At 39.1% G+C, this 27981-nt stretch overlaps 1 protein-coding gene and 1 long non-coding RNA gene across 4 annotated transcripts in view; one reads left to right on the top strand and one right to left on the bottom strand.

The window, feature by feature from the left end:
* PHIP (PHIP subunit of CUL4-Ring ligase complex) overlaps positions 1–11561 on the bottom strand; it is a 114365-nt gene extending 102804 nt beyond the window's left edge. For 2 of the 3 annotated variants that reach the window (XM_084752382.1, XM_084752381.1), the window contains exons 1-4: positions 11223–11561; positions 11059–11117; positions 10885–10914; positions 10635–10694 (exon numbers count right to left, since the gene is read on the bottom strand). In XM_084752382.1, the coding sequence (XP_084608508.1) occupies positions 10635–10694; positions 10885–10914; positions 11059–11117; positions 11223–11262 (189 nt within the window). In that variant the 5' untranslated portion in view covers positions 11263–11561. The remainder of the gene's footprint in view (positions 1–10634; positions 10695–10884; positions 10915–11058; positions 11118–11222) is intronic. The other variant, XM_084752380.1, reaches the window with a different exon arrangement.
* Positions 10365–27981, top strand: part of LOC311580693 — a 32921-nt gene continuing 15304 nt past the window's right edge. Inside the window, exon 1 of the long non-coding RNA XR_014773565.1 lies at positions 10365–10643. This is a non-coding gene — a long non-coding RNA (uncharacterized lncRNA). The remainder of the gene's footprint in view (positions 10644–27981) is intronic.

Genomic DNA, 27981 nt, shown 5'->3' with positions numbered 1-27981 from the left:
CTTCACTGTCCTGGACTTGATTTTAGACCAGGCTGTCAGCTTTGAACTCACAAGAGGTCCACCTGCCTCTGCCTCCCTGAGCGCTGGGATTGCAGGTGCTTGCCTCCTCACAGGCTCAACTGCTCATCTTTTTAATAAATCTGAATCTTAATTTCCCTGCCATCATCTAGGCCAGCAGAGCACTTCCTCTTAATTTCCAAGCCATTCTCTGGCTTTTCTCTATCTGTGAAACCATGCATTCTTTTACAGATTTATCCTCCTCTATCTGGCCACAAAGTAGTAAAGTTAGATCCTAGTTGTCAGAGCCCAAATCACACTAAATTCCCTCTGGGGACAATTGCTATGCTAATTCAAAATTTACATCTATTCTTAGCCTTGCTCATTTAACTTCCTCAGGACATCTGGAACCCTAGTAGTCTCTTTTTATTTGCAAAACTACAACCATGGATTCCCCAAGTCAATACTCCACATAAAATGCTCTAAAACAAGGGCTGTAGATACCAACTAGGTACCCAACCTTAAAAGCCAGAAGCTGTCCAGCACAGCAAACCCTGTTTACAGACCTTTCCCCCAAAGAATTATCCATAGGTAGAGCAATGTTTCTCCCATGAGGATCAAAAATTGTCTGTGAAAAAATACAGCTCTTCTCATTTCTTTTCCATTTTGAGCAAAATCACACCGTTATTACTACTTTCTCAGATCACATAAGTATTTCTAGAATTATTAACTGTAATTTGAATGGTATAATTATCTGAGATTGTAAATTGCAGCATATTAGAAAAAAAGAAAAAAACTAAGTTGGCCAGTCTTTTTCTGGTAGCATGCTTCCTGGTCACTTTGTCAACTGGACACAAGCTAATGCTATCTAAGAAGAGGTAAGTCAACTATCTGTAGACAAGTCTGTAGAACATTTTCTTAAATAATGGTTGATGTGGGAAGTCTCAGAGCTTACTGTGGGCAGTGCACGACTGGGCAGGTGTCTAGTGTGGTGTAAGAAAGCAAACTGAGCAAGCTATGGAAAATAAACCAGTGAAGTGTGTGTGCCTCCCTGGCTTTTCTGTTCTTGCCTCCAGATTTATGCCTTTTTCATTTTTGCTCTTACTTTTCTGAGTGAAGGACTGTAACCTAAAATTGTAAGATGAAATAACCCTTTCCTCCCTCAAGCTGCTGTTGGGTCATGGTGCTTATCACACCACAGAAAAGCAAATTAAGACACATGCAATTCAATATAAGCAGCTATCCCTTCTAGACAAAAAGTCTGGCAACTATCAGAAGGCAGAATTAAACAGTGTTATCAGTTAAGAAGTAACTATGAAAAAGCTGAAAGGCACTGATTTCCACAAGACATATTATAATTTTACTGTAGTGAGGCACACCTTTAATCCCAGAACTTGAGAGGCAGAGACAATCAGATCTGATGCCAGCCTAGTCTACAAAAAAAAAACAAAAAACAAAAAAACAAAAAAACGAATGTCTCTTACTCAACTTAAGAAAAGGTCAGTGGCTTAGAAAACATCAAGTAAAAACAACCTGGCTTCAGACTTGCTTGGCAAAGAGAATGGAGAAAGCATAGTTAAATCCCAATGTCATCACTGAATACAAGGCATTACTAACTTATTACTTAAGTCATATGATGTCTTTAGCAGCAATATATTTGAATATGTATAGATAATGTGTGTGTGTGTGTATATATATATACACACACAAACACATATGTATATAGCATATATATAAAGTACTTATTCCATATTGACTCCTAGATGAGGGAGAAAACTTACCTAACCCAGGAAACTGTTTTGAGTATCTTTATTTTTTTTTTAATTTCATAAGTATAGCATGTACACTGGGTATATTTCTCCCTGGGCCTACTTGCCTTTTCTCACCCATTTCCACTCACTCACATTGGTGCCGTTTGTTCGCACCGTCAGTTTCACTGCTACTTTCATAACAAGTATACATGAATGATATTACATATAAACAAAAAAAATCTTTCCAATGAAGTTTCAGTGTGAGGTTAACTCCACAGATTCAATCCAATTACTTGCTTTGTCTATGTTGACCTAGAGATGTCCTTTCCTTTAACATACTGGCATTTATGAAAGTGAAGTTCACTGTCTGGAATTAATGTTTTACTTAAAGTATTCGCTTCATATTCATTTCTTCTAGTGGTTACACCAATAAACTTTTGTCAGATCAAGGGGGCTGGTTACTTTTGCTCTCTATATTTTCTATTATCAAAATCCAGTTGAACAGAATACAACTCTTGACTATTAAAGATACAAATAAAAAACTTTTTTTCTTTGTGGGTTCTCGAGACAGGGTTTCTCTGTGTAGCCTTGGCTGTCCTGGAACTCACTCTGTAGACCAGGCTGGCTTTGAGCTCAGAGTTCAGCCTGCCTCTGCCTCCCGAGTGCTGGGACTAAAGGCATGGGCCACCCAAAGCTAAGTCTCAAAACTTCCAAATTTATAAGCTGTCATTTAAAATCAGTTAAATTTTATCTATCACCTTTAAAGCTGCTATTTACTTGTAACTTTTACTAGGTTCTCCACAGAAAAACATCTTTGTGCAAAATATTTTTCAAAATTAATTATAAAGATTAAACAAGCATAAGGAAACCTCTACCAATGTCACAGGTGAAGAAAACAAAAATCTGCTAGGATTTACCTTCAGAGAAGAGGACACAAACTAAGCGCAGATCTGCAGACTCCAATTCTCTTTACAGTGTTATTTCCTTCTCAAAACTTAGTTTTCCCAGATAAACCAGACAAGCCAGTTTTAATGAAATATTAAAAATTTAGTGGAATCTATAAGTAAAGCCAAATCTTCAAAGTTAGGCTAACTACTTTGAGGATTCGTAGATTTTCAGGATTTCCTTATAAAATGCTTTAACAATTAATACAAAACCTTGTCAAATTTCAAAATTAATCTTAGAGGCCTACTTACAAAGTACTTGAAAACACAAAATGAAGGACTGTCAAGATTTCAGTCAACCATAAGAACACATTTAGAGCTGGTCTTATGAATACAGTATCTGTCAGTTAAAGAGATGGCAATAAAAATATTTCCAACTCTATTCATTTAAAATCTGATTCTTTTTAAAATAAAATAAAATCTGATTGTTTTGTTAAATAAAACTAAGAAAACCCACCTCTTAAAACTAAATACTCCTCCATACAGAAAATTTGGGGTGCTCTGTTAAAATTAATTTAAAACACCACAAAATGACAATTTGTTTACTTATTAGAGTTACACTTTAGTTTTTAATATGAAATCATAATTGCTAAACAAAAGTTTTAAAATAAACATGTTAAAAATGTGTGTATATATATTTTTTATTTTATTTTTTATTTATTTATTTATTTTTTTGAGACATAGTTTCTCTGTGTAGCCTTGGAGCCTTGGCTGCCCTGGACTTGCTTTGTAGACCAGGCTGGCCTCGAACTCACAGCGATCCACTTGCCTCTGCCTCCAGAGTACTGGGATTAGAGGGATGCACCACCACCACCTGGTGCCTGTTAAGAGTATAATTTAAAACTCAAATTTATGAATCCAATAGAGTTACTTTCTAATGAAACAATAGGAAAATATCCTTAAATTGCTTACTCTTAATAGTGTTAATGTAAATAATATTAACAGAACAAACAGTTTCATTTTTAGTTGTTTCCGTTTTCAGTATTCATAATAATTATCACCTCACATCTGGAAACAGTGAAGTTTCAGGCGAGTTTCACCAAGCTGCCTATCTCAGTGTCTCCCTACTCCATAAGTAAACCAGAACAAGCTGACTCAGCTCACAGTAGTTATTTCTTGCAGTTAACTTACCCCAAGTTACAGATCTGCTTTCTACCCATGACAGAAACCCAATGTCATGCCAGCTGTAGCAAAACCCACACATCCTTTGGTACTGCCATGTAACATGCTAACATCATCTGTCATGGCATGGAGAACTTACGTGACAAATCACATTACATTTTCATTTCTAAACTAAGCAGAAAATATGGCAGACTATGTGACTGCTTAGATCTTAATACCATCTGTGAAACCTCAAAGACTGCACATGAATGTATACTGAGTATATAAAGGTAGTCTTGATTGGAGACAAGTGATGTCTGCCTTTTTGCACTAACTGAAAGTTCTCAAACATATATAAATGACTGTTCTCTATCATTGTTTTGGGCTTATAATACTTTATATTCTCAAATTCCATAAATAAAAGTTTAATTTTCTCCATGTCATACTTATATCCTTTTAGAATCTACATGCTCAATACCTTATTAATTGTAATTTATAAACTTTTGCTTTTGCTTATTAATTCAAAGTGGCTTCTCAAAAGATTTTTTCAAAAAAAATTAACTTTCATGAATTATTCGTGTCACTAAAATATCCTCTCAAACAAAATATGAAACTGGAAACACTGTAATTTTCAAATTACCTAAATTTGACAGCCCTTATCACTTTTAGATATAATTACAAAAGAAACAAATTCCTAATTAGATTTTTTTATGTCCAATGTGCTTATATAATGCCTGATCTTCCTGAAGTCAATAAAAAATAAAGTAGGAATTTTTTGTCTGTTAATCAAGGCGAGATAAGTTAATATTAAACATATTGTTCTGATGAATTCTGAAAAACACTAAGAAAACTATGCATAAGAATCTTATGTGCCCGTTACATTAGATACTGCTCAAAATAAATTGCCCATGTATTGAACCTCTATAAGAATAAGTAGATAATAACAAAACTTGGGACAGAGAAAAAAATGTCTTAGGTAAAGAATTCCCAGATGTAATCAACAGAGACGAAAACTTGCAGCCTATCGTAACAAAGAGCCTCTAAATGGATTAAAAAATTGACAGTTTTAGCTTAAAACTAGCTAAAGAATTAGTGCAAATTTTGATTTATTAAATGTTTGGAACAGTTATCTTTAAGTATCTAAGAACAAAGGATAATTTCCACAAACAAGTATTGTTACAAATTTCACAAACTTCTGAATAAAAGGAGCCACTGTTAATACTCAGTCTTTCTTTGAGTACTCCAAAGTACCGTAAGAAAAGGCTTCACCTGGTCTCTAACCAATGTGGAGCATTACTTTCCTCCTCTTTCTGTTGTTGTTGTTATTGTTGTTGAATCCAGGACCTCATTTACACTAAGCAAGTGCTTAACCATAAGACCTGTAACTCAAGCCCCAGTTCAAGATAAGCCAACTACCTAAATATCTAATTGTTGCCGCCTCACAAAAAGTCATAGCAAAATGAACATTTTTCCACAGACCTGTTCACAATACTTAAATTATTTACTCTTTATATTCACTAACCTTTTCTATTTCTTAAGGCTATTTTATCTTCAAGCCTAAAAAGTACATTGACAGTACTTTCTCAAGTTTTAAAGTAGTGGATTTAGTAAAACGTAGCAAAGCTGAGAAAGTTAAGAGTACCTGTATCTCAAATAGAAACGCTTACCTTATGGGAAACTTAACACTATCACACAGTTCTACTTACACGGCTGTTACTAAGGTTGCCAAGAGCAAATCCAAACTCCACACCAATTATTACTCCCAGACTTTTAAGGTAGATTTGTCATAAACACCACCATGCAGTTAGGAAAAGTATAAAGTCCACTACTCCTTTATGTCCTCATCACTTTGCTTTAAGAGTATTAATCAAATGTGGACTTATTTCATTGGAAAATTTCATAGGAGTTGGGGATAGTAACTTGGGTTTGGTTCCCAGAACCCATGATAAAAAATACACTTGTAATTATTTCTAGCTCTGGAAAGACATATAGGTGAATGGATCCCTGGTACTAGGCTAGCCTAGTAGGAGAGTTGTAGGCCAGTGAGACTATCTAGGAAAGAAGGAAAAAGAAAGAAAACAGCAAGTGGATGGTAGCTGAGGAACACCACCCCAAGGCTGTTCTGACTGCCACAATCACATGCATGACCACAGTCCCAAGGACACATATACATTTTATAAATGTATCCAGTTTTTTTTTTGTACCAACAGAATAATGGCATACATAAAAAAATGAAAGTTTCAGTCCTTTAGCACATACTATTTCCTTTTACTTAACACATTTTATCCCTCATTGTAAGTCTATCAAGGTAAGCTTACTATTTGAAACTCTTAAAGGGGACATCTAAAATTCATTATGTCCATATATCAAAGTGTCAAAGAATTTAAAAATGAAGGAGGAAAAAACACACACACACACATACAAAAACCAATACATATTTACCTCCTCATATGCTATACTCAGCTCCCGAATACAGACTGGAAATTCCCAGCTTAAAGACATCTAATATGTTATTACTTTCCTTACACTCATCTCTTAAGTCTTATTCCATGACTCCAACTTTAATCAGCATATTTGAAATACACATATATCTAAGACATATACTTGAGTAAATTCTACTCATTGCTGATTTTGAAGCTACCAATAACTTAAACCAAAGTGAAAACCACAGTAATTTTACAGCAATAAAGAGGTATTCTACAGTGTGGCTACTATCTCAAAAATCTTTATCTTTCCTAGAAGAAATGGTTTTAATAACTCAGTTGTCAACTTGACACACTTGGGAAAGGGAGCTCAATGGAGGAGCTGCCTCATCAGAGTAGCCTGTGGCCATTTATGTGAGGTATCTTCTTAACTGCAAATTGATGAGGGTCTAGCTCACTCCAAGTGGTACCCAGACTAAGCAGTGTAAGAAAAGCAGCTCCACAAGCCAGAGGAGTAAGTCAATCTCCTGCCTTCAGATTTCTGACTTGAGTCCCTGACTTGGCTCAGTGATGGGATGGGATCTGGGAGTTGTAAGATGAAATAAAAGCTTTCCTCCCCAAATGGCTTTTTGTGCAGATTTTCATTGCAGCAATAGAAAGCAAAGTAGGACAACCACCAACAAATGGTACTATGAAAAGCATTTATTCAACTTCCAAACTGGCATGATTTATTTTTCCATTTTGGAAAATTAAAACTCCAAAATGAATGCTAAGCACTTAAAAACAATGCACTGCTATTTCTAACTCAAAGCCATATTTCCGGATCATTGTCAATCCATGTTATTACGTGTGGTTACAAATAATCGAGGCAAGACAAGTTAGTTTGCCCATGTCACCTGCAAACTAACTAACTGTCTTTAAGACAGCAGTCCACATCTCCTGATTTATAATTCTTTCACTTTGATGAAAAGATGTCGAACAAGGAGCAATCAGTTTAATGAAATGAAATATGATTATTTTTGAGAAAGCAAAGTTACACAATTTAAATAAATTGGCAAAACATTAACTCAACTAAAAAAATAATTTGTAAACAACAATGTAACCAAAGCATCCCAAGTCTGGTGAAATGCTTTAATAATTTGCTTTAAGAGCTAATAAAAAATAACAGGACTCAAAAGGCCAGCCTGGTCTACAAAGCAAGTCTAGGACAGCCAACCTGTCTTGAAAAACCAAAAACAGGACTAACTACAGAACAACTGGGAAGGTGAGGCAGGAAGATGAAGAACTGAAAGCCAGCCTGGGCTGCAGCTAGTTCCAGACCACCCTGGGATGAGTGAAGTCCCACCTTAAAAAACTGAAAACACTGTCCAAAACAGACTTCTTATTCTGTAAACACTTGGCTGGGCTGAAGACGTAGCTAGCTCAGTCTGTGACGAGCTTATCAAGCATGCACAAAGCTCCCCGGTTCATGCCCTGGCACTGCAGAAACCACGCTAATGCCAGCGCTCCAGGAGTGGAGGCAGGAAGGCCAACCTCAGTTACACAGATAGTTCAAGGCCAGCCTATCTAAAAAATAAAAAGCAGCTTTTTAATTTTTTGGCCTAATATCTGGCCTCATTTAAACACCCCAAGACTATTAGAAAAATGTCCTTTACTTTAAAAAAGATCTAGGTTAATGAATATAAGGCCGAATAAACTTAAATCATGCCAAAATTTAATATCCTACCAAACTCTACTCATTTTTAAGAAAAAATGTCTTAAGTGCTCCCACAGATAATAATCCATCACACTGTTAATACTAAAGACAAAAATCTCAGCTTATGAGGATTCCCTTTTCAATCATATAGCAAACAAATGCAGTAATTTACTTTTCTAACTTACAAAACTTTCAAAACTGCACTGAACATTATATTTTCCTCTGCACCAAAACTGAATCATAAGAATTCTATTTATAGGCTATCAATGCTGGTCAATACTTACTTTTAAAGATTTTCTAGGAAATTTCAATTTCACATAAAATTTCCTATTTAAAATACTGTTCAATTTATCAGTTAATACACCAACAAACCACTTTCAGTAGAAGTTGAAATTTCTCAGCAAATAATTTTAAACCAACATAATAAACAAAAAGTAAACATTGAAGTCATGAGATTAAAACAGACTACAAGAGACTTTGCATATATTTACCAAAAAATAAAATTTTCAGTTGTACTAATATGCTCAGAAAGCTGGCAATTATGTGTTTTTAAAGCTACCTAAAATAGAAATTAAAGTGACATAAAGTTAACCCATGTTCTCACACACCTCAAGATACAGCCTGGAGATACAAAAGCACTTCAAAGCGTGCCCTGCATCCAGCAGACAGTTCTGTGCTGCGAGCACAAGTCAATTCCAAGCCTCAGTAAGAATTCTGACTGTCTTCAGGATAAAGTCATTATTGAGTGTTAAGGTAAAAATCTCTTCAAGCAAGGAAAAACACCTTTATGCAAAACAGGTGGCTTAATAACATACTGACAAAGACAATTTAAGAAGTTTAAAAAGCTAACTACAATTATTTCGTTTTGATAATATTTGAGCCATGAGAACCCCTCTAAAATTAAATTTCACTAAACAAACAAAATAATATTCCTACGTAGATTAGCCATTCCTATTATGTGCTCAATAGTTTACTTCCTTCAAAAATCACAGCTTTACTTAAAGGCTCTTAAGTTAACAAGTACCATCAATTTTAGTGACTTGGAATTTGGGGGGTTTTTAACAAGAGAAAAAAGAGAAGTTTGATTTTTGGAAAAATGCAGTATCTTTGTCAAACATTTTTAGAGTTGGTTTTTCTAAAACAGCCAGAAAGACATGTAAAGACACTGAAGATTTTTGTAAAAACCAAAAATCTAAAAATGTCAACTACTGCAAATAGTAAACACCTTGTTGTTTACTTCAAATCTCAGTCATGCTGGCACCAACAGTGACTGAACTTCCCTGAACCGCTATTTGAAAACTAACTTGAAGCATATGAATGAAAGAAAAGGCCTCGTCTCCATTAGGTTTCTTAAGCCTAGACAACCGCAGTCCCCAGTGGTTTATATTAAATCAGAAGACACGCACGCAAAAGTTATGTGGTTCTATCCAAAACCAAAGAAAAGCTATCAGAATCATGCCACACCAGTGCCTCAAAAAAGACATTCATTCACAACTGCTAACTCAGCCTCACCACTACAACCCTGATAACAGCCACATCAAACACCTCAAAAAAATTATTTTTCAATGCATTATCTAAATTTCAACTGCTGGATGGGCCCTGCTCTGACTTGACTATTCAACACATTCCTGCAACTTACATCTCAGGCAAAGATGATGCTGTGAAAACTGCAGCTCCTTTAATAAAGTAAACTAATGGACTTTACCTTACCATTCACAATACTCAACTGATAGCTCCATTTTTGTAAAGAAATATTTTTAAATACTGCCTTACAACTTACAAACTACAAAAACGTTATATTTCAGGCAGACAAAACATCTCAATATAAACAAAAACTTAAAAGCCAGGGTCCAGACCACGGCAAGTAAGTAGATTAAAAAAAAAAAATCAAAACTCTTCAATGCCCTCTATTTAATGATTTTTTAATAAAAGAAGGTAATATACCCCACGAATCAGCAAAACTTAAAATGCCTGTTAAAACTGCTACATTTACACCTCGGCAGATACTGTTTTATAATGGAGCTTGCCGCTGTGTATCTACCATCAAACATCTATCTAAACGCCTCCAACCATTTATTTTTTAAAAAATGTTTAAATAAGTAAAAAAAAAAAATCTAGGTCTGAATCTACAGAAAGCAAAAGGAAAAGGAGGAGGAAGGGGCAAAGAAAAAAGAAAAAGAAGAAAAAAAAATCTTGCCAAGGTTCCTCCGCGGCTCCAGGGCCTGCTTGTGAAATGCTAATGCCACTTCGGAGCAGTTAGTCACCAGCTATTGTGTGGGTCTGGAGAAAGCTGAGCCGGCCGCGCGTGCAGAGCAAGCGAGGAGCCGGCGAGCGCGCTCTCCAGGCTTGCGCCGCTCCCGCCCGCGCCGCCGCCGCCGCCGCCGCCGCGCGCGCCCCCGCGCCCGCACGGACGCGCGCGCCGGCCCCTCCTCCTCCGGCCTTGCACTGCACAACACTCATGACGTATCTTTATTTCTAGCACATTAACAAAATATCACAAATAAATTGTCCGCGGCCCCTGCGGCCCCGGGGCGTCCGCACCCCCGGTTGCAGCCCCCCACAACCCCCGCTCCGGCCTCTCAACCCTCCCCGTGGCCTTTGCAGCTTGCCCGTGCCCGGGCCAAGTTTTTGTCTCTGTTAAAAAAAAAAAAAAATTGCGGGAAATTCAATTTTTATTCGACTCAGGGAAAAGTTTCTTTGCTGTGCGCTGTGAATGTCTCACCAGATTCTGGTAGGTCCTGGGGTGCTCCTTCCCGGTCCAGTCGGTGCGCCGGGGCAGCAGCTGCGGGGGACAGGACGCCCGGTGAGCGCGGCCCCCGGCCCGGCCCGCGCCGCTCCCCTCTCCAGCCCGCCCCGCGCCCCGCCGGGGACCCCCGCACCCCGCGTCCCGCGCCCCGCCGGACGCCCGGGCTCGCTCGGCGGCCCGGGGAAGCCGTGCGGCGGCGGGAAGCGCCGGGCCGCCGCGCCCTTACCTCCTTCTCGGCCACTTCGCGGATCAGCACCTGCGACAACAAAGCGGGGACGCTGAGCCCCCGCGCCCCCCGGGCCCCGGCCCCGCCGCCGCCGCCGCCGCCCTCCCCCCCCACGCCCGCGGGCGGCCACCGCGAGCGCCCGCCCGCCCGGCCCGCGCCGCGCGCCGCCTTTACCTGAGCCGCCTGCTGACAGGGTCCATCTTCCAGGAACCGGGCGATGAGGAAGTAGAGCTCTGCGCGGGAGAGAGGGACGGGGAGACACGGGCTGAGCGGCCGCGGGGGGCGGGGGCCCGCGGGCGAGTCCGCCCGGCGCGGCGGCCCCGCAGCGCCCGACTTACCCGATCGCAGCTCCGAGAGGCCTTTCCTCTCCCGAGACATGTTTGCGGGTCACTTCGGGGCCGCCGGCGGGACACCCCGCCGCCGAGGGGAAGCGGGGACGGCGCCGCCGCCTGCCCTGTAGCTGTCAGTGTGTGCTCACGAGCCGAGCCTCGGCTCCACCATTCAAGCAACGGCGGCGGAGGCGGAGGAGGAGGAGGAGGAAACAACAACTCTCAGGCAAGCGGCCCCGGCTGCGGCCGCCTCCGCCGGGATCCCTCCGCCACAGAAAGGAGTCCGCGCCTTCGCGGCCCGCACTCGCCGCCCCCGCCCCCCCTCCCCGCGGGGGAAAAGGAGTGCCTCGGCCTAGGCCTGCGCCTCCCGCCGCCGCCGCCGCCACCGCCCCTCCGCGCGGTCCCGGGCCCGCGACTTATTTGTTTATTTCCAGACCGGAGAAGACGCCGGAGCCGCCGCGGCGGGCTGCTCGGCAGGCGCTTTCTCTAAGGAGGCCGCCCGCGGGAGGGAGAAAGGGAGGGAGGGAAGGAGGGGGTGGTGGGGGGGGCCGGCACGGCTGCGCGGAGGGATCTGACGCACACGGAGCCGCAGCACAGGCTCTATTCAGCGGCGCTGGCTGGGCTGAGATGGAAGTTAGTTTCTATGTAGCAGAAATAGGAAACAAATGAAGCAAAACTGCCCAAAGAGGGGAAATGCCGGGAGGATGGGGCTCACTCTCACGCACGCACAGACACACTCAGGGAGCACTCTCAACGCTGGGCCAAGTCGGGATCGCGCCGCCCTGCCCGACTTGCACGCTAGTGTTTGCTTTCTGTCTTGCCATGTGCATGTGTATAAATGCTGCGGATTGGCATCTCTGTAAGTCTTGTCCTGCGATATTTCTGCAGCCTGGACAAGTGTTGTGTAATTTATCGGAGTGCCGTGGATTGCAAGAGAGGTTCGGGTTGCTTTTTGTGTGTGTGTGTGTGAGAGAGAGAGAGAGGCACTTGCCTTCTGCAAACCCGTTATTCCCCGAAGCCACCTCTGCATATTTCTTTTATTACTACCATTGCCTGAAGCGTTCGTTTTTAAAAAAATGTTTTTGTTTTGTTAAACGGGCAAGCGAAACTCCAGATTTGTAGTTCAGATCATCTCTTCCCCCCCCCCCCCTATTACAAAAAGGCTAGTAGTGACTAATTAGGGATTTGGGAGTGGAGAACCTTAAAGCTTTTTAAAGTGTTTACAAGAAGGGCTAATATAAACCTGAGGGAAAGGAGAGGACGCTAGCTAATACTTATCTAGGTATTTTAGATACCTACGACTGGTCGATAACCTACCGAAGGTTACTGAAAGAGTATATTACGGTTTAGCAAGATGATTAGTGATTAAATAATTTAAATTATCTGTGTATCTTGCAGTTGACTTCGTCATGCTAATTAATGGCTTCTAATTTGAGGTGTAAACCATTCCTGTTTACAGTTAATCACGGGAAGACTTCTTAAAAACTGGCGAAAAGCAGAAACAAAAATCTTTCATAAATCAGAATGTAATTACTGGTTTTATATGATGAGTCGTCCATCTGTGTTTTGCTGATGAGGACAGGGGCCTTGTTATTTTTAAAACGAATATGGGTGAAATTAATGGAAACAATGGAAAAGGCCATTTGTTAGAAAACGAGAACACCAAGTGATATTTATCTTCAGATGAATTAAGCACTTTCCAAAAAGACTTTGAGAGTTCAAATTTTATTTTAAAGGTTGGCATTTTAAAGAGAATTAGGATAGTCATTTCTTTTGTTAATCCATAACAAAAGATCCTCTTCGAAATTTTTAGATAATAAGCTGCATTTTTATGGGTCTGATTTTAAAAGGTAATTTGTGAGGTAAGGACCTGGAAGCTCTATTGTGGTTTTCCGGATTGTTTCCTCAAGCCTAGCACCCTCCTAGCTCCTTGCCTTCCTGGTGGAAAATGCTGCAGCTGCCTTGGGCTGCACTGCAAGAGTGCACTAAAACATCAGAAATCCTCACGCATGTAAGCAAGAGGGAACAACCTCAACCCCTGTTGTAATAATTTTGGAATAATGGATGTAAAATTGCCTTTTGTAACTCAATAAGTAGAAATGCGACCTTACCATGATTGGTCCTTTCGCTGCCTCATTATCAGATCTGCCACTGAACTGACATGGCCATCCCGCAGAATCTGGAAATGTTGCTTTTTAAAAAGCACTTAATTCTGTTCTTACAGTGATAGGTAAAGTAGCCTGCTTCTAGATGATTAGACATAAAAACATATTTTATATGCCTTTTGCAATTGTATGTATATGACTGTTGCTGTTTTAACTTTTTTTTTTAACTTTTTTAAATGTTCTTCAAATAATTTCTATGCTTCATTGGGAAGGTCTTTAAATCAACAGATTTTTGAGCACTAAAAATTCTACTTGCGGTTTTCTGGTTCTGAATGCATACACTTATCTAATTGTTACTCTTAGATGTTTTATCTTTGCAAAATAAAGTCAAGTTTTGGAGTGCACTGTAAAAATTTTCTAGGTAAAGTTTTCCATACGTATCTTGTGCGTGTTGGGAGACATGCAAAGCTACCGTGATTACGTCATGTCATGTGTGCTCTCCATGCAGAAGCCGTGGAAGCTTTTTTATGAGACGAAAAACCAAAAAACTCGTTTAAGGAAAGCCTGCATCCCTTTAAATATGATGATATTCCTGTCACTTTGGCTAACTTTGACATTGTCTTTAGTTTCTCTTTTAAATAGTTTGAAAACAGTTGTGAGCTTGCCTTTAAAATAATTTCCATCCATGTCTTATGTAAAAAATACAGAGTGTTTGACAAAAATTAATATTCTCTCATTTTCTCATTCCAGTAAAGCATTTTTTTATTGGATAAATAAAGTTTCTCTAACATCAAGCATAAAACATTTCAGGTAACTAGAGATTGCTAAGTCATTTATGGTATAAACACACACACACACACACACACACACACACACACACATATATATATATATATATATATGCAAAATGTCTATGCTTATAAGATAGAAATTCTTGTTTAGAAATCCTGTAATTTTGGTTCCAAAGCAGAGATGTATACAGTTCTTTTCACAGGTCATTTGTTTCTACATAAAGACAGTTTAGATTCAACCCATATTTCTTTCTATTATTTTATGTTTTTCATGTACTCCAAAAATACCATTAAAAAAATACTTCTCAGTGCATTTTATCCAAGAAGCCAAATAAAAAACAGAAAACAAAGGAGCAAACAAACAAACAAACAAAAAAATCAAAGAAGAACAGAACTCTTGGGAAGCCGAAAACTAATTTCAGTATGAGAGTATTTAGAAGAAGTATAAACGTTTTTAAAGTTTCTATGAAATTACATATTGCATCCTTGGCATTACATGAAACAAGCTAAGCATTTAACAAAAACTTTGTATTTATCCTGATAAGCAATAATTCTCAAAACAAAAACAAACAAAAAATCTGCCATCTAAGTCTTCTCTAGAATAACATGGATACTAATTTCAAACTCTGAAGTGTTGCTGCCTTTATGAAATTTAATTTGTCTCCTCTAGCGCATGACACAACACAAGCTCATGGAGTCCATGTGTCACCTTATGTGTTAAGTCCTGCTTCTGTGCGGTATTATATTACCTTTTGGGCTTTGGTGGGGCTATTACATTATGTTGTTATTTTGTAACCCAGATTCTTGCTTGTGCTACACAGGCGTTCTACTGTTCAGCTATATATTATCAGATCATAGCAGAAACTTCCACCCAATAACATAAAAAAGTAGAAAACATGCATCTCCAAAGACTATCTTAATAAAAAAAAACCAAAAACTTACTTGCCTTAAAGAACAAAACACAGCATACTGTTAGAAGGGAGTTGCCTGATGAGCCACACTGCTGCGCCTTGCTCTCCATCTCTGTGTTCCTCACACTGCCTTGCTTTCCGTCTCTGTGTCCCTCTGCCATGCCTGTCTTTCTTTTCTCAGCCTTTTGTCTCCTCAAAAGTGCGAATGTCAAATCTGAAGCTCATGAGCAGCTACAGTACTTTGGTGCCTTCAGACAGAACAGGGTTAATTTACTTTAGTAAGCCACCCCATCATTTAATAAATTTCTTTGGTGTTTAGTTTTTATTTAATGGTTCTCCCTTATTAAATTACTGAAAGCTTGTTCCATAAATTGTAGTGCATTTCCTCATAATCTGTAACAAATATTAACTAGATTCCAACCACCATATATTTCCTTCCCTATTTTAATGTCAGTAAATCATTTTCTTTCTTTCTTTTTTTCCTCCAAATGAAATAACCCTGGTAGTTTACAATTTTTACATGTTAGTTTGTAAGAGAAATACTTAACTTCATGGATATAGATATAGGTATATATACATATATACACACATACACATATTTGTATTTATAGTCACCTTATGACTTTAACAGTACAGTTAGGTGTTATAGAAGAAAAACAGTTTTGGAAATATTTCTCCAAGATTTGGAGCAGCACAATGGAAAAGGCTGTTCCAGAGGGGACAAAACAAAAAGATGTCTGTGGGCATCTTTTATCCTAGCAAGCTGCCTGGTGAACAGGGAGTGGCTGACCTCGCAGAGAACAGTGGAACAGGTAGATGGGGAGATGCCCAGGATCCTGGAAGCTGCTGCTGCTGCTGCTGCTGCTGCTGCTGCTGCTGCTGCTGCTGCTGCTGCTGGTGGTGGTATTTTAAATGAAACATATTATTATTAATATGATTTTTAAGATAGGGTTCTGGGACAGGAGTTAAGTCATCTCTTGCGTTTATATGTACTTAACTCATAAACCTCAAGACCCCCAAGGAATGAAAATCAATTTAGTTATGGAGAGGGAAGGGAGGGAGGCTTATCCAATAAATGTTGAGAAATTTCTTTATAAGAAAAATGCTAGGATCCAACGACATCCAAGTAGACCTGTTGGTGAGGAAGGAAAGCCATTCAAAGGAATAAAACCCAAACTTTCAGGTTGTCACCAGAAGTCAAGTCTAACTCGAAATTGAGAATTAAACTTAAATTTTTGATGAAAGTTTGAGGAGACAAAGTTAGATTTAACCCATTTGGTAATCAAAAACATTCTTTCCAGTCTCAGAATTAGAAAATAGGAGGCCTATCTATAGTTTATTTGTAAGCTGCTTTTATTTTCCTATATATACCTACATTTTGCAAAGATCCCCGCCCCCGAAACTTGTTGCTCTATCCTACTGAAATATTACTGGCTGTTCGCACTGGGATGTCCGTGACGCACTTACAGAATAATACCAACATTATCCTAGTGAGATATGTGTACAGAAGTTTATGATGTGCTTATAGTTAGATTCCGGGATTACAAATCTTATAACCTTCCTAATTCTCACGCTTACATTCTGGTGTGGAAAAACTGCACCAAAAGAGAATGATTCATAGGCAAACAGCCTTTCTGTAGGACATTGCAGTAAGAACGCACATGCTGTTTCCTTTCCACAGCTACTTGGATAGCTATGAAGGTGGTCCCTGGAGGGCTACCTTGAAAATAATAGGAAAGTATTATCACACGAGAAGGAAGAAATACATTATCTTTTTGTTCTATCGCCCACATCCTGATTTAGCACATCTTCTTAACTTAAAAGTTATTTCCTAAAAAATCAAATGAACAATTTCCATTCTTGAAAGCCCTTCTTTTTTTCCTTCATCCCATGGCTTGCGCGCGTCACACTGTGTGCTTTTTTCTAACCATTCAGTCTTGGGTTTCTTGGTAAAGTCATGCCCCAGATTTCTATCTTCCCCCCAATACTTCTACATTTTCAGTGGTTTTCAACATATCTAAACTTTCCCTCCTCTTCCATCACTGAGACTTTAGTTTCTAACGGTAAATCCAGTGTGAGAAAGAAGATCCATAATTAACATAAATAACAATCTCCACTTGATGTGATCAGTTTAGATCTACCGTGAGAACTCTAAGGATCATATAAAAATGAATCTGGTCCCTGAGTTTTAAAACTGAGGCATCATATATTAAAATACTCAATATCTCTAACCTCCAACTGTTCTGGTTATTAAAGGAAAGACTGGGAACAATTTTTGCAAAAAAAAAAAATCAGGCAAACGACTTTTTCCTCTCTTCTTCCATCCCTCATTCTCTTCCTCTTCTTTCTCTGTATTTCTATAAACATAAACAAATGAAGTCTAAACAACGATGGTTTTCTATTTGTGCAATGTGTGTATACGTTTTTACGTTAGTAGGTTTTGTTTGTTTGTTTGTTTGTTTGTTTTTCTTTTTCAACATGTTTGACCAAGTCAAGATAAACAAGGCCTCTTCAGATGTTAGATTTTACTTAGAGGAATCACTGAATTTTTACACATCATTTCTGCTTCTTTCTGCTTCTTAGGTTGTGACGCTTCTAGAACTTGCACAGGCTTGAACTTCTTTATAACTAATATTGCCTAACTTTACATCTTTACAAAACTTAAATCAGGAAAGGCATTTGATTATTGCGTCTAGGTTCCATACTACCTTAAATTCTTAAAAATTAAGTTCTGGTATAAACTGGGGAGATTTGCCATGGCTCATTCGTAAAAAAAAAAACAGATAGGAATATCTTTCACAAGTTCTGGTGTTGAGTATTCCATCTGTGAAGCTGCATTTCTTTTTCTGGACAAAAGTAAGTTGACATGGAAACCCCGTGTCCATCTCTAGCATTTGGCCCTTGCCCCTCTCTGCCGCGCTTCATATAATAGTATCCTCATTGCAAATGCTTCCTTCCTGTGTGTCGGCTGAAGAACCATCATTTAAATGCCAGTTTGCAGTGTGGGGCCCTCATTATAACACTGCATCCCAACACACAAGGTGCACAGATCAGCACAGGTGGTCCAGAGGCTGAGACTGAGTCCGAGGCAGCAGCATCACCACCTAAGGGCTATACCTGGAAAGCAAAGGTTGCATCGATGGTCTGCCCCATCTCCGTAAGCCATCAATTATTAAAGCTGTACTTTATTTAGCAGCAATAACTCAACTTATTGCATGGACTGCAAGAGATATGAATCAATGGCTGTATATACATTTTCAGTTTAGCTTTAGAGAACTCGGAGACCCGAAATAGAAACAGTGGATGTATTTGTTACATGTAGACTCTGTTTTTTGTGTCTTAACCTAATTTCTTGTAGTGCAAAAATATAACTTTAACAAATTCAGGAGAATGTATTTTTAACAAATATTATGAAATAATCACCTAAGTACAACAGAGACTCCTGGACTTCTTTATGAGACATTTAGGAGTGAGGGTAGGGTTTTTATATTTGAAAAATTAACAACTAAGCCATGCAGTGGTGGTGCACATCTTTAATCTCGGCACTCAGGAGACAGGCAGATGTATCTCTATAAGTTCAAAGCCAGTCTGGTCTACAGAGTGAGTTCCAGGACAGAGAAATCCTGTTTTGAAAATCCAAAGAAGAAGAAGAAGAAGAAGAAGAAGAAGAAGAAGATAGGAGGAGGAAGAGGAAGAGGAGGAGGAGGAAAATTAACAACTAATTTCTAGTAAGTTAGTTTTAGTCCTGCAATGGACTATAGAGATGATTTTGACCAAGAGGTCCTGTAGCCACAATAAAATTGGAACTTATAAACTGCAGTCACAGTCTCATCTGCCCTGAGAGGTATGTGAGATGAGACAGCAGGCAAAGGCACCTGCCTCCCTGCCTGCAAGTTGAGTTCAATCCCCCAGATCTACAACGGAGAGAAATGACACCTACAGGTTGTTCACTGGCCACCACCCCCCACACACACACATGCCGGCATTAAATCAGTATGTATAATAATCATATTTTAAAGTATCGACTTTAATTAAAATATAATATATATTTTATATTATATTTTATAATATAATAAATAAATAAATATTTATTTATATATTATATATATTTATATATATAAATATATATTTATTTAATATATAAAAATAAATATATATTTATATATATATAATATAATATATATGTATATAATAAATAAATATATAAATAATATAATAATAAATAAATAAATAATATATATAATATAAAATATAATAATATTTTAAAGTATCGACTACAAAACCATTTATAATGTTCAGGGTTCTCCTTACTTTCTAGTTTTCAAAGCTGCAAACCTACGCTCTCATCTTTTAAAAGATTAATTCTCAGACTTAGGAGTGCGGATTGGGAGAACAATTGCCTAGCATGTGCAAGGCCTACCACTGACAAAAAAAACAAAAGGCTTACTTCTTTCTTAAACCCATTCCTTCTAGAAATTAAATGGTTTTCAATATCAAAATTTTAAATTACTTCATTGTGAAAAACTTTCAAATACTCAAAAATAAATGAAATAACTTTATTTTATTGCCCCCCCCCCAAATCTCTATGCTCAACTGTATCTCATGGACCACTGATGTCTTTACTACCCTCCAGATAAACATTTAATTTTCCAGAGATGACATCCTTTAAAAAAAAATACTGGTATCTCCTTTTAGAATCTCTGACTTCAAGCCAGGGTGTTCCTATGTAGTTTTCAAGATATAAAGCACAAAAAAACGGCCTCTTCAGGAAAACTTACCTCCCAAAGAAAGAACAAGTGAAAGCCTGCTAACAACAAAGGATGAGCTGTCCATACCCTGTGCGTCCAGGCAAACTTTGTAAGTCTCTAGAGTCATAAAACATTCAAGTATATTAAAGCGGGGTGGTTTGTTTGTTTGTTTGTTTGTTTGTTTGTTCTGACTAACTGTATGTTCATTTTCTTTCTGTTGCTCTGACAAACTTAGAAGAGGGAGGTGTTTACTTGGCTTACACTTGCTGGTCATGGTCCTTCATTGAGGGAAGCTATGGCAGAAACTCCAGTAGGAGCGTGGGGCAGAAACCGTGGAAGAAGGCTTCTTGTTGTCTTGCTTACTCATTCATGTTTTTGCTAGAATCCTTCTACAGCTCAGGGCTACCTTGCTATGGAATGCTGCCGCCCACGATGGACTGAGCCCCCTCTTACGTGTCAATCAAGACAATCCCCAGTGGCATTCCCTCCTGCCAATCTGATCCAGGCAGTTGTCAGTAAAGATTTCCCTCTCAGGAGAATCTAGGCTCCTTCAAATTTGACAGTGGGTGCTAATGCTAATAGTTTGGGTTGTTTTGTTTGTAAGGACAATCCTTGAACTTTGGGTTTCGCTGCATCTTCGTTGTATGCACAATTCAAAATATACAATCATTTATGGTATTTGTCTTTGCATATCTGAATTAAATAATTTGGCCACAGGGAGGTATATTATGGTGGCTCTCAACTATGGCCCTAGTTTTCCATAATTTCATTAGACTAACAGTACAGTTTTCCTGATGAAGGATGGAAACAAAGATGGGTTGCATTTAAATGAAACACCGGAATATCATGTGACATTTTGATATCAGCTTTGCCCTTTCCAAGTGTTTATAACAGTATTAGTTGAATATAAAATGAAGAAATGATATGACTTATAAAAGGTCACAGAATACAAAACAAGCCTAATTTAAATTAATGAACAAAACTTTTTCTCCCCCTCATATTCTTTTTTGCCACTTAACTCTGTTATGCCTTTTATAGTATAATTTTTTTGAAATGTTTTTTATCCCCATCTTGTATTTGCCAATACACCAAGCGCAAAATAGGGCCTGAGTCTTGTCATCTACAACTCTGATAGAGCCACAATTCATATGGAGACTAGGGCCTGAAGAGATGGCTTAGGTTAAGAGCTCTTGCTGCTCTTGCAGAAAACCCAGGTCCGGTTCCTAGTGCCCAAGTAAGGTGGCTCACAGCACTCCAGTTCCAAACATTCTGATGTCTTCTTCTGGCCTACATGCATGTGGTGCACACACATGCACGCATGCAAAACACCCACAAAAGAACAACCCGTACATCTTTTTATTAGGTCTTTGAGAATTTTGTACAATGCATTTTGTATCTCCCCCAACGTTTCCCAAACACTCTCCCCTTCCCTTCCCTCCCAACTTGGTGCCCTCCCCCCCTCCCCCTCCCTCCTCCTCCTCCCATTAATGTTATTTTTGGGCTGCCTAAATAAGCTTGGCTATGTGGTCTTCCGCTGAGGGTGCTTGACTTACAGATCCTTCCTTCTCCTGCGGTTAATATTTGCCAATACTTCTTGGCTACAGGTAGAGCTTTGTGTCCCTCTCTCCTCTCTGTTCTGGGATTTGGTCTGGCTTGGGCTTGCAGAGGTCTTGCACACACTGTGTCTCAGCCACTGTACATGCATATTTTTATCTGCCCTGCTGTATTCAGAAGATCATGTTTCTCTGTAGTCATCCACTACCTCTGGCTGTTACGTTCTTTACAGTTTCTCTTCTGCAATGATCCCTGCCCCTTCAGAAAACAGACTATAGTATATATGTTTCTTTTATGGCTGAATAGTCTACAGTCTCTTTTTCTTTGCACCTTGGCCCATTGTGGGTCTTTGTGCTGACCGTCTGCGACAAAAATCAGAAGCGCCCTGATGTGGGCTGAGAGGTATCTATGGGTACACCGATAATTCAATAGGAGTTGGTTTAGTCCTGTGTCCGTTTAGCAGAATAAAAGTATTAAGTCTTTCCTGGGGTTATGAGTTTTCTAGACACAGATTCTTGGCAAGATAATGGATCTAGGTATGAATTTCGTGTTGAGTGTAACCTCATGAGTTACACCCATGACATTTGTGCCATTGTCACACCAGTGAGTATGTCTTGTCGCTATTGTAACTCACGGGGTTCACAGCTGGCTATGATGATTATATATCCCTTTCAGTAGTATGCACAGCATCTTCAAGCACTGTGAAAGCTAGTCAGTAGGGATAAAGCTTTCAGGTCAAAGCCAGCTTGATTTCTCTATGTACAGCGACTCAAGTATGTGATGTCTTCAGCAATAAGGACTAACCATCAAATTATGAAAAGTAACCAAGATGGTTGGCAATTATAATAATGTTTGGCAGTCTTTGGGACCTCAATGTTCAATAATTCCAAAGGAAATAACTCATTCCTATTACTGAGCTTCTGTTTGTTAGCCTGTAGTATCTAGTTGTCGCCCCTATAATGAATGATAACTCCCTTTCAACTCTCTGTAGGTACACGCATGTAGGAAGCTTCAACAGTAATACATTTCCTTATGACTTTCTGGCAAGCTCTTAAGTGTTCTCTTCCTGTTTCCCTTTTCTACCATGCCACTTTATCTCCCACCCCAATTTATCCCTTCTTCTTCCATAATTCCCCTTTAACCTTTTATGCCCATGTATTCTGTTTTCCCTCCTTTGAAAGTCTATTCCTATTGGCCCTTAGTAATTTCCTGGCCTCTCTGAGTATTCCTAATGAAACATACATATCTAAAGATTCAAAGCTGGCCTCCACAAATGAGAGGAAAACGGAGCATTTGTCTTTCTGAGTCTGGATTTACCACACTCACCGTGGCTGTTTCCAGCTCCATCCATTTAGCTGAGCATTTCATAGTTTCATTTTTTTCTTAATAGCTGAGTATGATTCCAGTGTGTAAATATACCACATTCATATGATCCATGTATCAGTTGATGGCCAGTTAAACTATTTATATTTCCTGGACATTGTGGATAGAACTGCAATGGAATAAGGATAAACAGGTATCTCTATGGTAGGATATACAGTCTTTGGGGCATATGCCCAAGAGTGGTATAGCCGGATCACGTGGTAGCTCTACTTTTAGCTTTTTGATGCTCTTCCACACTAATTTCCATAGTGGCTGAACCAGTTTGCACTCCCACCAACAGTGAATAAACGTTTCCCTTTCCCTGCATCAGTGCTAGTATCTGTAGCTGCTTTGGTTTGTGTTGTTTTGTTTTTATATTTATTTATTTAATTTACTGTAGTCATTCTTCTGACTGTGGTAAGATGAAGTCTAAAAGTAATTTTAATTTGTATTTTCCCAATAGATAAAGATGTTGGACTTTTTTTTCCCCCCAGTTTTTCAAGACAGGGTTTCTCTGTGTAGCCTTGGCTGTCCTGGAACTCACTCTGTAGACCAGGCTGGCCTCGAACTCACAGGGATCACCTGCCTCTGCCTCCCAAGTGCTGGGATTAAAGGCGTGCACCACCACAATCTGGAGGTGTTAGACATTTAAAGTTTTTTTTTCTCAGCTATTTTTATTTGATTGTTGAGAACTCTTTATTTGGTTTCATGTCCCACTTTTTAGTTGGAGTGTTTGCTGTCTTGATATCCGGTTTTGGTTTTGGTGTTATTTTAGCTCTTTACATATTCTAGAATCTAGCTCTCTGTCAGATGTATAGCTGGTAAAGTTCTTCCCCCATTTTATAGGTTTTCTCTTCATCCTAATTATAGTGTCCTTTGTTGTCCAAGAACCATTTTAGCATCATGAAGCTCTATTTATTAATTGTTTATTAATTGCCTGAGTTAATGGGGTCTGTTGAGACAGTCCTTTTCTGTGCCAATGCATTTAAGTATATTCTCTACTTCTCCTTTATCAAATTTGGGGTATCTGGCCTTATGCTAAAGTCTTTGATCCATTTAGATTTGAGTTTTGATCAGGGTCAGAAACAAGTATCCAGTTGCGTCCTTCTACTAATAGCTAACCAGCTTGACCAACACCACTTGGTTTTATTGGTTTGGCTTGGTTTTTTCGAGACAGGGTTTCTCTGTGTAGCCCTGGCTGTCCTGGACTCACTTTGTAGACCAGGCTGGCCTTGAACTCATAGAGATCCACCTGCCTCTGACTCCCAAGTGCTGGGATTGCAGGTATGCACCAGGAGACCAATGTCATTTGTTGAAGATGCTGTCTTTGAAGGAAATGAGTTGGGCTGTTGGAGGATGTTTCTGTGCTCTGTGTATTCAAATGCTGATTTCTGTACCCAGAGATCTGGCTGCCATCCAGACTTTGGTATTGTCATTATTATGGCACATCGCCTAACTCTGTTTTGTAAAACATTGTTTTCCATAACCTCCTGGTTGTCCAATAGCAGTGTTGGAGAGTTAAGGTGGGAGTTCTGGGCATGGGGATGGGAGAGAGACAGAGAGACAGAGACTGGGAGTCGAAGACAGGTGTGAACCAAGGGAGTAGTCACAAGAACACAGATGAAGAAGGAGGTGCCAGGTATCGTGAGGTTAGAATTGCTAACTGCCCAGCTATAGTGCCTAAAGCTTTTTAATAAACATAAAGGTCTTCCTGTCATTATTCAAAACTAGGGCAAGCATAGAAAAGCCACACTTTTACAGTGGGCTGTAGAAGTGTGAATTTATATGGGTCTTAAATCTGTTTTTATGCCTGTACCATGCAGTTTTTATTACTACAGCTCTATAGTATATCTTGAAATCTGAGATGGTAATACCCCTAGCAATTTTCTTTTTGTTGCTCAAGATTGTTTTGTCTATCCTAAGTCCTTATATACATAAAATTTTTTTTAAAAATCTTTGAAAAAAGATTGCAGAATAGAAGTGGAAAAGATCTTTGAAGATGGTCTAGTCCAGATCCCCTTCAAGGCTGTTAAATAATATGAAATCATATCCATATTCTCATTTCCAAATTTTAATCAGCACTGAAATCCTCCTGCTCTGCTTAGTTAAATGGTAGGTGAGCAGATCATCAAAAAAGAATAGTTTGTCATGAAGCAATCAACGTGGTCTCTGCCTGAGAGATGATATTTGTTGGTTTCACTAGAATTGTGTCAGAGGATAACCAAGCATGACCAAGAAATCTGGAGAGAAAGCTGATATTCAAACCTTCAAAATGGTTTTGACAAGTCTGTCAGAGACTATTTAAACAATTCCCCCATTATAATTCAGCCTGGAGATTTCATGGTCTGCTTGATATAAGGATTATCTGCCTTGTATTCTGCCAGGCCCTCCCCTAGATGATGGACTGACTGTATGCTCTGAATCCATGAGGCAAAATAAACCTGGGGGCAAGGGAAGTAGTGAAGGAAGATCAAGAAGGAGAAGGAAGAGGAAGAGGGAATGAAGGAGGAAGAGGAGAGAGCTTAGATAGAAACAAGGAAAGATCTGAAGAGTTAAAATAATGTAGACAAGAATGATATCAGTTGCCTTAGAGGATTTAACCTCTCTTAGCATTGCTTTCCCACAAATAATATAAGAATAGAGATGTTTACCTAACTCATAAGTCTATCATGATGGCTGAGGTAGATAATACTATTTATAATAAAAAGCTAGCATTGTGTACTTAAACACAGTAGAGAGAGCTGAGAATGGTCAGACCCTATTCTGAATGTTTAATAAATGTCATCTTACTTCATCATCACAAGACCCCATGAATGAAGCTACTATTATTATTATTATTTTCTCACTGGCTGGGCGTGGTGGCACACGCCTTTAATCCCAGCACTTGGGAGGCAGAGGCAGGTGGATCACTGTGAGTTCAAGGCCAGCCTGGTCTACAAAGTGAGTCCCAGACAGCCAAGGCTACACAGAGAAACCCTGTCTCGAAAAACAACAATAAAAAACAAAATTGGTGAAGTGAGATACAGAATGATAAAGTACCATGACCTGTGTCAAACTAATTACTAGGAAATCTGAGAATCAAATGTTGTAGGGAGGGCAGGCTGTAGAGGAATTACTTAGCTAAAGCATCTCTTGACTTCTGTGTTATTACTATGCACAAATCTTTTTCAATGTGCATAACTAGGTACAAAATAAAAGCTTAATAAAATAGTATGAGCTCTTACTGTTTTCATACTTTGTGTTTTGTTTTTGAAACAAGGTTTCTCTGGGTAGCCTTGGCTGTTCTCTGTAGACCAGGCTAGCCTTAAACTCACAGAGATCTGCCTGCCTCTGCCTTCCAAGTGCTGGGATTAAAGGACTGTGCCTACATCCTTGGTTATTTTCATACTTTCTTATCTCAAGAAAAAAAGGTCACCTGTTGACTGAAGACCTACCCCATATTGCACTTACCTAATACAGTGCTTTGTTTTTCCTTAGTCTGGAATAAGTTACCCAGCTTTTCACATCTTTCATGACATTCACAATTTGAGGGTTTAGTGTTTGATGGGGATTTTGGTGGTTGTGTGTTGCTTGTTCAGTGTGTGTGTGTGTGTGTGTGTGTGTGTGTGTGTATTCACATGGGTGCATAGCTGTGTACAGGTGTACAGACATTTCCGTATGAATGCACATGGAGGGCAGAAGTCATTCTTAGTGTCATCCATCAGGAGGTAGCCATCTTGTTTTTTTGAAACAAGATCTCTCATTAGCCTATAGTTTCTCAAGTAGGCTAGGCTGGCTGGTCAAAGAGCCCCAGGGATCTGCCTGTCTCTGCTTCCCAAGTGATGTAATTACTAATTCACCACCCTATATGGCTTTTGGGGTCTGGGGATTGCCCTCAATTCCTAAAGCTTGCAAGGCCAGGACTTTACCAATGGAGCTCTCTGCCCATCCCCACTTTGATTTTTGATAGAGGGTCACACCACTGATAGTTTTCAAGAACCCAGAAAAAGTATTTTCAAAAGATAAATATTTCTCAGCTTGAATTTCAATAATTGGCTCTGTGTGTGTGTGTGTGTGTGTGTGTGTGTGTGTGTGTGTGTGTGTGTATGTATTTGTGTGGTTAAAGTTAAAATTTTCTGGAATGAATACTAAAGTATTGTTATACCTAGGTAAGCATTTCTTAAAGTATGGATTTCAAACTGATGTCCTGTTATATTTCAACGGGTGTTTGTTATTTCTAAGAGAAAACTAAGACTATATTGTTTGGTTAGAATCCTTAAAATAGAGCTAATGATCTGCCTCACTGGGTAAAAATGTTTGCCATACAAACCTGGCAGCCTGAGTTTGATCTCCTGAACCTAGAGGGCAAAGAGAGAATCAACTCCTGAAAGTACACACACACACACACACACACACACACACACACACACACACACACGTGCAGGAATTGGCTGTGGGGGGTGGGGGGAGGGCGACAGGGACAGAGCATACACCTACAGGTACAAAATAAAAATAAATAGTTTTCAATGATTTAAAAATATTTAAAATAAGCTAACACCATCCATAAGAGTCCACCCTGTTAAGGAATGAGGGGATGTTTCCAAATACCTCTTTTACAGGCAACATCATAGGAGAAAGTAGAGTTTCCCAGAGCTAACTCTTCATCTCATAAACACAGTGCTGACGTTGCTAGACAACCTTGATTTTTTTTTTAATATCCCTCTCATCACAAAATCAAATCCTAGTCTGTTAGGTGTTTCAACATTGATTCGAAGTGCCCTTTTAGAATGCAATTGAAGACATGATCTTTGAGAGAGAGAGGAGGATTTATATTCAACACCATCTCGTTCCGAACAACCTATACCTGGTGACCTTGAGTGTACAGTCCTTGAGTATAAAGCCCCTCAATCTCATGTACGTTTGAAGCACACAAAAATACATAGCATCATTAAATTTCAGAATTCCCAAACCGGCATTTATTTATACTAATGTGTATGAACAACATGATAAAAGATAAAGTAATACATATTTTTGGATATAGAAAGAGTGTAGCCCTCAATAGGCCGAACTATACATATAAAATCAAACACTAATCTGGTAGGTGTTTCAACATAGATTCCAACTGCACTTTTAGAATTCAGGTGAAGACACAATCTTTTGGGGAAGAGGGTTTATAATCAACACCACTAGTCACAAACTAGATTTCTGTCTAGCCACTTTCCTGTACTTTCTCCTCCTTTAGTTTATTATTTTTCATACCTATAATGTGGGAACGATAATACCTATCTTCCACGCTATGAATATTGATAGATTCTTAT

Source organism: Acomys minous (assembly GCF_964271855.1).
Source record: "Acomys minous genome assembly, chromosome: 13".
Lineage (NCBI taxonomy): Eukaryota > Metazoa > Chordata > Mammalia > Rodentia > Muridae > Acomys > Acomys minous.
The sequence above is the reverse complement of the archived record's forward strand: the minus strand, read 5'-3'. Positions and strand labels throughout refer to the sequence as shown.